Source organism: Medicago sativa, chromosome 7, assembly GCF_051527215.1.
Source record: "Medicago sativa cultivar Bolivia chromosome 7, Bolivia_mono, whole genome shotgun sequence".
NCBI classification, from domain to species: Eukaryota; Viridiplantae; Streptophyta; class Magnoliopsida; order Fabales; family Fabaceae; genus Medicago; species Medicago sativa.
The window spans coordinates 94883154-94895174 of record NC_140755.1 but is presented as its reverse complement, the minus strand read 5'-3'; the positions used below and the strand labels follow the sequence as shown (position 1 = coordinate 94895174).

At 36.1% G+C, this 12021-nt stretch overlaps 1 protein-coding gene across 1 annotated transcript; it reads right to left on the bottom strand.

Annotated features, from left to right (window-relative positions):
• Positions 1-7284: 7284 nt before the first annotated feature.
• TIM (triosephosphate isomerase) lies at positions 7285-11160 on the bottom strand. The gene is made up of 9 exons (XM_085725587.1): positions 10891-11160; positions 10748-10774; positions 9981-10050; positions 9233-9356; positions 8912-8996; positions 8532-8664; positions 8236-8409; positions 7682-7764; positions 7285-7598 (listed from the first exon to the last, which is right to left on the bottom strand). The coding sequence occupies exons 1-9, from the start codon at positions 11074-11076 to the stop codon at positions 7542-7544; spliced, it is 939 nt and encodes a 312-aa protein (XP_085581713.1). The 5' UTR covers positions 11077-11160; the 3' UTR covers positions 7285-7541.
• Positions 11161-12021: the final 861 nt, after the last annotated feature.

Sequence of the window (12021 nt, the reverse complement as noted above, 5' to 3'; positions counted from 1 at the left end):
AAATCAAAACTAGATTTTAATTTGACACAATCTTCTACTAGTGTTTCCAAGTAGACTGATACAAGGTGCTTATCTTTGATTGCCATAATCACATTGCTAGAGTCTGATTCTGCTTGTATGTTCAAGAACAATAGCTCCTTTGCAAATTTGAGACCCTTTAACATTGCCATTGCTTCTGCCACATCAGAATCGGGTAGTATTGGCAAGCACCAACAACTTGCTGCTGACACAAAGCCTTGGTCATCTCTTATTACCGCAGCAAGACCCCATTTTCCATCATCGGAAGGACCTGCAGCATCTACATTCATTTTATAGGAACCTGTAGCCGGGAGACACCATCTGATATTTGAAACTGGTATTGGAACTGACTGGTTCTGCAATTGCAATAAATCATTTTGAACACTGTTAAAATTGCAGACTGCTTTGATAGCGCTTTTATAACATTCATATGCACTAGGAATTTCAATTCCCTCAAAACATCTCTTATTTCTAATCCTCCAGATTTCATAACAAATGGATAGCACCACTTGACTCATTTCAGTCCCTTCATTTATAATAATATTTTCCAACCAATTCAAAAAGGACTTGGCATAACTATTATTACTGCTAAAATTCACACCTAAATGAGATGCAAACCACACAGATCTCACCCACTCACAGTTCATAAATAAATGCTCAATGGTTTCATTGTGCTCATTGCAAAAACAACAAAGAGGAGTGCACTGAATACCTCTATTAAAAAGAGCCATTCTAACCGGAATTCGATCATGTAGGACACGCCATATCAGATGAACATGCCTTGGTATAGTTCGCAATTTCCAAAGCTTCGACCAGACTTTGCTGTGTTGTGGCATAATGGATTGATTAGATTGTTGCACTGATTTCCTCTGCTTTAGAAAGTGATACGCTGATTTCACAGAAAATTCACCGTTCTTATTTGGCCACCATACAAATTTGTCTCTCTGTTCATTTTGAATGGGGATTTGAGCTATTTGTTGGGCTTCAAATGGGAGAAAATTATCATTTAGAAGTAGCAGATTCCATCCATCATGTTCTTCATTCAACAAATCTGCCACAAATTCCACCTCACTATTGATCGGCTTTATAGACCATACTTTGTGACCATTTTGGTATGGAAGCCAATTATCATTCCAAATTCTAATATTATGGCCATCACCTACCTTCCATATTCCGGCGTGATCAATGACCTCGTGTCGTGCTTGTAGGATGCTTCGCCAAGTAAAGCTCGGATTAAAGCCTAATGACGCTTGAAGAAAGTTACTTCTTGGAAAGTACCTTCTTTTTAAACAAGTGCTCAGTAAAGTTCCTTCATTCTGCAAAATCCGCCAACCCTGCTTAGCAAGCATTGCAAGATTAAACTCTATTAGAGTCCTAAAACCCATACCTCCATGTTTCTTGTCATCGCATAACTTATCCCAAGCAATCCAGTGCACTTTTCGTTCCCCTTGTTTACATCCCCACCAAAATTTACAGATCATACTCTCAATGTGTTCGCATAAGCTATCCGGAAGTTTGAAGCAACTCATTACATAAGTGGGAATAGCCTGAACCACCGCTTTAATAAGGACCTCCCTTGCTGCAAAGGACAAGAAGTTTCCTTTCCACCCCTTTAATTTTTTCCATACTCTATCTTGGACAAAGTTGAAAACTTGTTGTTTTGACCTTCCTACAAAAGTCGGTAAACCCAAGTATCTAGAGTGACATTCAACAGCCTTAATCTGCATCCATCCTTGGAACAATAATTTTTTCTCTTCATTTACATTTCGGCTGAAAGAAATTTCAGATTTGTCTAGATTAATGAGTTGACCGGACGCATCCTGATAGAGTTCCAGAATTCTGTTTACTGTCTGTGCATCCTGAGGAGAATCCCTACAAAAAATGAGACTATCGTCTGCAAAAAATAAATGGCTGATACTAGGAGCACCTCTAGCAATTCGGATACCATGTAAAGCATTTTCCTCCTGAGCTTTAATCAAGAGACCTGAGAATACCTCTGCACAAATAATAAAAAGATAAGGTGATAAAGGGTCGCCTTGGCGAAGGCCACGCTCAGGTGAAAAATTCTGACAAGGACTGCCGTTAAGAAGGACGGAGAAAGACACGGAAGATATACATTTAAAAATAAGTGATTGCCATTTTTGAGAAAAACCCATAGACTTCAACACAGAAATAAGAAACTCCCATTCTATACGGTCATATGCCTTAGCCATGTCTAATTTAAGGCCTACACATCCTTTTTTGCCAATCTTTTTTTTCCTCATCCAATGAAAGGATTCAAAGGCCAATAATACATTATCTGTGATTAATCTACCAGGCACAAATGCACTTTGAAATTTACCAATAATATTTGGGAGAATGATTTTCAACCTATTTGCAATTGTTTTAGAGATGATTTTATAAATAACATTGCACAATGAAATAGGCCGAAAATCACTTGCCGTATTAGGCTTTTTTTTCTTTGGAATAAGACAAATATAAGTGTGATTAACACTACCTGGATTTTCTTCACCATTAAGAATACTTAACACGAAGGAAATAACAACTTTCCCCACAATGCTCCAGAAGTGCTGGAAAAATGAAGCTGGCATACCATCTGGACCTGGCGCTGCATGAGCTTTTAATTGTTTTGCCGCCGTTATTACTTCTTCCTCCGTAAAGACTTCATCAAGGAAATCCCTCATGGTTGCAGACAATCTATTTTGAACAACCTCCACTGCCTCCTCTATCCTTATAGGATTACATGAAGTAAAAAGATTCTGAAAATAATTCGTTAAGACCCTAGCAATATCATCTTCATCAGAGAATTTTTCACCATAATCATCACAAATACTTTCCACCCAGTTCCTAGATTTTCGTTGGTTTGCTTTTTGATGGAAAAAGTTTGTATTTTTGTCTCCATGTTTCAACCACAAAGCTCTGGACCGTTGAGCCCACCACACTTCTTCACTCTCAATTAAATCATCCAGTCTTGCTTCTTGCCTTCGGATCTCAGTGATTACCCCATCTTGCTCTGGAAACCTGTTTAATTCATCAATCTTCTTTTGGGTAATTTTTATCTGTTTAGGAACTTCCCCAAATCGTTCATTGCCCCATTCAGCCAAATAATTTACACAATTTATGATTTTACTATTTATACTTACATTCCGTTTATCCCAAGCTGTCTTTACTGCTTCCATTATGTGCTCATCCCTCATCCAAACATCTTCAAACCTTTGCAGCTTGATTTTTTTGCATTTCATCTTGGGTTTTCTAGGAGCCAATCTCAATAACAAAGGAACATGATCAGATGTATGCCGTGTTAGGTGATATACCACAGCTGATGGATAATAAAAACGCCATTCCTGTGTTGCCAGCATTCTGTCTAACCTTGCTTTTATATTAAATTCTCCATCCTGATTATTATGCCAAGTAAATATGTTACCTTCAAAGCCTAGATCAATTAAATTGTGATTGAGAATAGTCTCTCTGAATAGAGTCATTGAAGAATTATAGACACCACTTCCTCCTTCTTTTTCTTCTTGAGATAGTGTAAGATTGAAGTCTCCCATTATGAGCCACTTATTTGAGTCTTCAACAGTAGCTAAAGCATTGATAAGCTCACATGTTTTGTGTTTTAGATGAGATTCAGAATATCCATATATTCCTGTACACCTCCAACTTTCCTCCCCATCCTCCATTGTGATTAACACATCAATGTGGTGAAGAGAAAAAGAAAGAACTTCCACTTTAATACATTCTTTCCATAAGAAGGCAAGCCCCCCTGCCCTATTTCGACCCTCCCCATGACAACTCACTGCCAACAGACCTGAATAACCCTTGAAGTTTCGAAATTTGTTCATCTCAAAGTCTTTTTTCCTAGTTTCCGAGAGGAACACCCACGTGGGATCTTTGTCGATTAAGAGCTTTTTCAAAGCTCTAACTGTACGCGGGTTCCCAAGCCCACGACAGTTCCAAGCTAAACAACTCATTGCTCTCGGCTGGCCTGCTTAGCAAGGCCTGCCGTTAAGTCAGTGTGGTTCCCCATGCGTCTCTTTGGTGACGAAATGTCCATGTCTTCGTACTCCTCATGTTCCTTCCTTTTACCAATCAATTCTTGGATTTCTGTTCCATCACTCTCAACTTGCTTCTTATCTTTAAGCCGTTTCCACTTTTTTTGTTTCATAACCTTTTCCATCCTTGGAGAATCCTCTTCAACCGCAAAATTTGTATCATAACTTCTAGCATCATCATTCTCTGTGTTCACTGCCTCAACCACCCCACTAATGTTTTCATTAGCAATGATCACCTTATTATTTTCATTAGTGTTTGCCTCCCCCTTGTATACTTCTGCTACCTTCTGATTTTTCAGTCCAGTATATTCACTAATCCCTTCACTTTTTCCATCAACAAACATAGATGCAAGCTTATCAATGATGTCAACAGGAACCTTTTTATTCACTCCTTTTGGTGCTACTTTAGCATGATAATCATGTACAGTATCATTGACTCTCCTCCCTCCTATGTTTGTGCGTAACCACGGCCCTAATTTCTTTGATTTTATGTGCTCATCATCATCTTTACTCGCCACACAGCCAATCTCACCATGTCCAACACAACCACAATAAAAACAAAATTGTGGTAATTTTTCATATTTAAAATCCACCCAGAATATCCCATCTGCCTTGCTGCCTATATGAGTCCCTTTCCTCAGAGGTTTGCTAATCTCAAGCATGACTTTAGCCTTTAGTATTTTGGTGTGGTCAGGGAGTTCAAAAATACCACTATCTATCACCTCTCCCATCATACTGCCAATTTTGGATGCCATTTTTGTTGTGCGGCAATGAACAGGCACCCCTAGAAAGTGAATCCACACCGGAACGAAATTGAACATTATGTCTTTAGGGTCGACATCTCTTCTCCACGGAACCACCAAGAGCCATGAGTTTCGAAACACCCACGGGCTTCCTTTGATAACTCTGTTACAATCAGACTCCATCTCAAAGAACAATTGGTACAATTTGTCGCCAATCTCTTCCAATCGGAACCCTTTCGGATTGCACCATATGCTTGCTAGCGCACTGTGAAGCGAGGCTTTATGAATGGGTTTCTCTGTGACTATTTTCGCAACAGCACTCTTTTGACATTCTCTCAAACCTTCAACTACATCATCATCATCGAAGATTATGATGTTCTCCTCTTCTTCCTCTGTGACAGTCATTCGATTTTGTTCCTCTTCTACAGCCTTTCCTTTAGTTTGAGATGATTCCATTGGATACAATCCAATGAAATAGTATACCAGGACTGATAATCGACAAAAAACGAGTAAGAAAAGCTACCAAACAAGTGGGATTAGATAACACCAGCAAAAGGGATACACGCAGCACTATACACCAAAACCCTAACAGAGAGTCGGCGTAAGGAAACCAGCCGTAAGCATTCTTGTCTTTAATGTTTAATGTTTAATTAATTTTTAACATGATTAAGAAGCCCCCTCACCTTAATGGTTGTACTTGTACTCTTATTTCTACATTTAGTATGAATTACTCGTTTTACCCTCATATTTCATTGTCACTTTTTTTCAGATTTTTTTAGAAAAAAAGTAAAATTTTCTAGCACATTTATTTTCGGAACCCTTTTGGGTGAAAACATGCAACTTGTACGGGTGCGTTTGATTTGTTAAAAAATGAAGTACAGGACAAAACAACTCAAGTTGTTCAGTGTTTGATTTGTAATATTGTTTCAAGTACAGGACAAACTGGAGGAAAGAGACAGGACAAAAACTGATATTTTTTGTCCCTCACCAAACCACAACACAACTTTTTGTCTCACGTACAAGTTGTCTAAAATACCAAAATAGCATTTCGTCCCCCAAAAATCATATAAAAAAAAAAAAATCAATAATATAAAAATTTGTCCTGTGCTATTCTACCTTGTGTTGTGCTGTTCTATCTTGTATTGTTCTGTCTGGTACTTACTGTTTTGCAAACCAAACGCACCCGTAAAAACTGCTAACCCTTTATGACAAAGTTTTTTAGTTGTTACCGAGAAATATATTACTATTAAAAAACAATACAAATCGAAAAATTTAATATAAATTTTTTGGTATGATGTCTAATTTTTTTTTCCAATATACATTTATGTATGAAAACTTAGGTAAAAACATGGCAGCATGTAATAACTTAAGAAGACTTTTCGAGGTAGTTATTACGGGGAAGCACTTGGGTGACATTATGTCACCGTGACATTAAATCTGGGTCACACAACACACATTGCCACACAACATCTGGGCCACACAACACATACAACACATCTGGACCACACAACACAACACCTTTGTGTGGCCCAGATTTAATGTCACGGTGACTTAATGTCACCCAAGTATTTTCCAGTTATTACGTGTTTCCATACAATAACTTAAGAGTCTTATTATGTTTTTCGATGGCAGCACGTAACAACTCCTTTTGACGGTTTTTACTAGTTTTCGAGCGAATTTCCAATTTTCGTGCTAAGTGGTTTTGAGGGTGAAATGAACTGGGTATAGGTTCGATTCCTGGTCTAATCGGTCGATCCGATATGGTTTTAATAACATTGGACTTAACAATGAAAGGTTGCATGTCATGTCATAGTATCAAATTCGGGGGTTCAACAAATCTTTAAAAAATGGTTATCTAGTCTTAACAGTGATTATCACATGTAAAACCAAAAACTATTACAAATTTTCCATGGTATATGACCGAGTGGTGCGAATCAACAATGAAAGGTTATGTTATCTCATAGCATCAAATACGTGGTTCTAAAAATCTTTAGAAATTTTTTAAATATCAAAACCCGGTATGAAACCAACTGGCAACTGATGCAACATGTGAGAGTGATTATCACATTTAGAATCAAAAACAATACTAAAATATTTTCCGTGATGGAAAATAAATGAAAGTCCCAATATATTTTTAGTGCAAGTCCCAATTTTCATTTTATTATTTTGCCTGATTGGTATTATTATGGCTCCGCTTTGTTGTTGTTTCACGAGAAAGTTTTGATTTTGATTTTGAATTGAAAGTAGATAGTTGTATTACGTGGTACATCAACTGAGGCGTGCAATTTGATTCCTGCAGCTACCCATCATGCTAAATTGCTAGTGACAATGAGGTTTTAATGACAAACCAAATCAAATCACTATTTAATTAATGTTTTTTAGGCTTTTTCTTCATATATTTTTTGGTTGATTAAGGAACATTGTCGAGTTTATTGATAATGCATGATGCCAATTGCCAACACAAGGGAAAATAAAACCAAGAATTCTTAATATTGACGTGATGTATGAAAAACAACAATAATTCAGAAACATTTATTGCCTTTAACAATCTTTGTATCTCTAACTGCTACCATAAAAACACAGGTTCTTTGAAAAACTGAGAGGATGCTTCTCCTATTGATTGCAAAGAAAATAATAATAGGATCGTCAAGACCAGGCTGTTATAGTACACATGATATTATTGTCGCATTCCTTAATGCTCTCATATTGCCAAAACCACGATAAGTAATCAAGCCGTGACTTTCTTGGATGTGACTGAATTGACAATGGTGGCAAACTCAGGACCCTGCATCTCAACAAGATCGACTTGTAAGTGATAATGGTATGGTCATTTTGGTCAAAGAAATTTTGAATAAACCATATATATACCTTTAATGAAGCACCTCCAACAAGAAATCCATCAATATCTTCTTTCTTTGCAAGATCAGCACTGTTGCCTCCATTAACAGATCCTAAAACCAGATTAATGTAATGTTAAAATATATCCACATGCTGCTGTGCAAACTATATTTTCTTTTAATCCCAGATAGACTGAACTTAAACCAACTTTATGCAATCGACAAGGTCAGGGCAAATCTAATATCTATACGAGATTTATGCATGTAGAACATTTACAGATATGTATATCACCTATAAACAAATGCCAGACAGTTTATTGATAGAAATTATACATTTTTTCTTTGGTTAGTCTATTTTCGATTAAATTCATGCATCATAAATGGGCCTACAAGAATGAGGAATGAACTCGCTTGGTACATACAGAATGCATTTTAGGAAAGGGTAGACAGAAAAATAATGGGTGCAACGGCAAAATTGTTTTCTCACAAGAATTCATGATATTGAATAAAGCGTGCAATTTTATCATACATCATCTTAAATTTCCACAAGTAAAAATGCAACCAAAGGTACAGTAAAAAATTTACCTCCATAAATGATACGTGTTTTAGATGCGACTTCAGCTGAGACGTTATTTTTAAGCCAGTCTCGAAGAGCTATGTGTACTTCCTGAGCTTGCTCGGGAGAGGCCACTTTTCCGGTCCCGATGGCCCATACAGGTTCATATGCAATAACAATATTATCCCAACTAGGCACCGCATCTGCACATAACAGATATAAATTATAATGGATGGCATGGAAGCAATCAACAAAACCAACGCCTACTCTCTCTTCGTGTGATCTTCCCAAAAGAAAATTGATCATGACGAAACATAGTTTTCACCTGCATAGGCCTTCAATTGCTGGAAACAGACATCAAAAGTTTTCCCAGCTTCCCTTTCTTCCAACAATTCACCAATGCATGCAATCACTCCGAGACCCTCGCTCAAAGCATATGCCGCTTTCTTTCCTATAAACTGGAGTTGACAATTTTCAGCTATTATCTTACTACTCTAACTTAAATATAACAAGAAGAAAATACACGTATTAGGTCCACATCTTAAATATGAGCAAAAAGTACATGTCTGGTCCAAATGTGGACCAGATATATATACTTTTTGCTTGTATTTAAGTCCAGAGGGACAATATATTATGCATCCTTAGCAAAGATACTGACCACATTCTCTAGGAAAGCCACTAAAATGATTTCTAAATTTGTTTTACCTCATCTTTTTCTCCAATAACATGCCTTCGCTCAGAATGCCCAAGAATAACCCACTTGCATCCAAGATCTTTCAGTTGTTCCACACTGCAAGAGTCAAATGATATTTATTGAGTGGCTAAGTTAACTTGTTAAATTGCAGCATAGTAGAAGAACACCAGAAAATAATAATATAAACTGCTTAAACATAAAGAAACATCAAGAAAGCAGGAAGCACAACTGTGAAAATACAAAAGAATAGTATATGTAAGCATCCAACAGGCATAACTTTATGCATTAGGAAAAGAAACACCAAAACTTTTGACAGGGAAGAGAAAGCTAACCTGATTTCTCCGGTGAAAGCACCACCTTTTCCCACCCAAGAATTCTGACCGGATATTTCAATCCTGTCTGTAATTGAGTTTTTCACCTGATCGATGTACACAAAGGGGGGTGCAACAACGACATCTGTACTTCTCACAAAATGGAAAAGCTAATGAAAACCAAATAACAAATATATCAAAGAGGTAATTAAGAAAAAGGATTCTTCTAACATAAACCACATACTTAATGTTAAACATTTTGTTACCAAAAACATGTAATACTTTTTTGGGACATGATATAAGGAACCCCTCTCAATTGTGTATAATCAACAAAACTCCTTGAGCTAACCAGAAAATGAACATTATTGCATGTTGACCACATTGTGCGTGCAACAGAAAAATACCAAAGGGAGAGAAAATGTAGGGTCTAGTAAGTTCAATGAGTCATGTTGAAAGCACGGGGGAGTTCTCTGCACATGACTCATAGATGGATCCTGGAGGTAGTTACTTTCATTTTTCTTCCTATTTTTTGAACTGGAGTGGGTGATCACTAGTCCAATACTTAGTTAATTTAATGAATCGAACATTTAAAACCATTTGGAATTGGAGTACATTTCATCAGCATTTTGCTACACCAAATATATTATTATCGATCTTGGCAGTTCATTTTAGATTTTAGGAGTTCGGAAGATGCATGATATAAAATTTTGTTGTCTGCTACAGCTTGTAACTAAAAACACATAGGATCAAAAGATTGAATATGTCTTACCAACATCAGGCTCCAATTTTGCATTGTTCAAGTCAGAGATAAGCTTACTGATGGAGTCTTTTGTTCCATTCTAGAGATAACAAAAATGCAATCAAACTCAATATTAGAGAGTTTTAAAGTTGCGTGTAATGTTGTTTCTAACTGAAATGGGAATTGATAGAACTAAGAAAATCAATTGTTTCATCTGTATCACAAGTGATTTAGTTTTAGAGCGTGAAACAAAAAGACAACAACTACTGAACAACCAAAACAAAAAGCAAGTGTCTCTGTTAAAAAACCTGGTAAGAATCGTAAGATTGTAAGAGACAATAACTTTGTTAATTTACTCAAGCTAACTGGAAAACTTAAACAAAGAACGATTAAGAAAGTTGATCATACAGCCAATTATCTTGTGACATGAAGCTTGAGTAAACAGAAATTTTGGTCCTAGATTTGTGACGCATTGTCATTAATCATTATAGTTCCCCAATGTATTAAAGTTAGAAAACATCCCCGAGTGTGTCTTTTGTTAGTAGTTTTATTGACCAAATTGACTAACAGAAGACAAATTCAAAACGAAAGACACATTGGAGAGCAAAGTAACTGAGGGAAAAAAAGGTCGGCGATTATAGTGACGGCCAAAATAACTGTTTGCTTCAATGAAGCTAGCTGTGATGTGTAATTTACATTCCAATAGTGTGCTACTAAAAGAGTAAGATTATAATTAAACAATTCGTATTTCAATTCAATCCAATAAGTAAAGAACTGTGTGAGAGAAAAATACTTACACATTTCCAATTGCCACCAACAAAGAACTGAAACCATAAACAAAGCAAGCAAAATATCAATAAAATGTATATTAAAAGAAAAATTATTTTGAATTGAAATGGGAATAACACAAAAAATAGAGGAAAAAACAAAGTGGGAGGACCTTGCCAGAGCCAGCCATGGCGATGACGGTACGAGAGGGTTTGGGGGAAGAGATGGATAAACGAAGATTGGGATGAATGGCATCGAAGAAGGGGTTGGTGGAAGTGAAAGAATCGAGCTTGGGGGAGGGATGGCGACGGAGGCCAACGGAGAGTTGAGAAACGAGTGATGTTGAAGTTACCGCCATGGAAGCTTGTGGGTTTGGAAGGAACGAGGTAAGGTAAAGTGCAGTTCTGGATCAGCTTTTTTGTTTTTGTGTTTGGTGGGTGGTGGAGAGTGAGAGAGAGTGCGACTCTTTTTACTACCACGGACTAGTTTTTTTTTTTTTTTTTTGAGAGAACTTGTTTTTTCTTTGCCAGTACAAACTACTTTTTTTTTCTTTTTTTCTTCATTTATAAACATCATTGAAATTTACGTACACAACAACTATGAGATTCTGTCTGTAAAAAAAAAAAAATTACGAGGTTCTGGTTTGAATCCAGAAAGATGTTCAGCCTAACATTTTACTTATATCATTTGAGTTTGTCCCTAATTTTATTTTTTTCCCTAAGTATTAGTCCCTACTCAATTCAAATTTGTTTAATTTATGCTTAAACTCTTAAATTTTTGAACAATTTTTTGCAGACATGTTTAGAACATTACTAAAAGTTCCTCCGCAAAAAATTATCGCAAAATTTGATTTCTACATCCAGATTTTATTACTTTTTATCTTTAACTTTTGTCGTTTTAAAAAATTCATATTTAATTCATTTCATGTCTGAAAATTCTAAATTTTAGTAAACGAACCTTTCATAGTGTTCTAATCTTGTCTCAAAAAAATCGTTCAAAAATTTAAGAGTTTAAGGATAATTAATCAAACTTTGTTTTAGCAGGGACTAAAATTATAAGTAAATTTTTTTTATAGGGACTAAAAATGCTATTAAAATTAAGTAAGGACTAAACTTACAAGGTCGCTATTTTATAGGGACTAGAAACATAATTAACCCTTATTTATTTATTCTTGAATAAAGAAAGGGCAACATCAAATAATCTAAAGTAAGTGTTTGATGTTTAATGTGTAAGAGTTTTTTTAAGGAAATGTGTATGAGTATTTCCCTACAAGAAGTGTATGAGTCATGAGTGTGTAATTTTT

Excerpts from the sequence above, each read along its gene's own strand:
- TIM (XM_085725587.1), bottom strand. The coding sequence starts at position 11,076 with ATGGCGGTAACTTCAACATCACTCGTTTCTCAACTCTCCGTTGGCCTC. Across the intron at positions 10,775-10,890 it reads CCATGGCTGGCTCTGGCAAG|TTCTTTGTTGGTGGCAATTG; the intron begins GTCCTCCCACTT and ends TTATGGTTTCAG. Across the intron at positions 10,051-10,747 it reads TTGGTGGCAATTGGAAATGT|AATGGAACAAAAGACTCCAT; the intron begins GTAAGTATTTTT and ends TGTTATCTCTAG.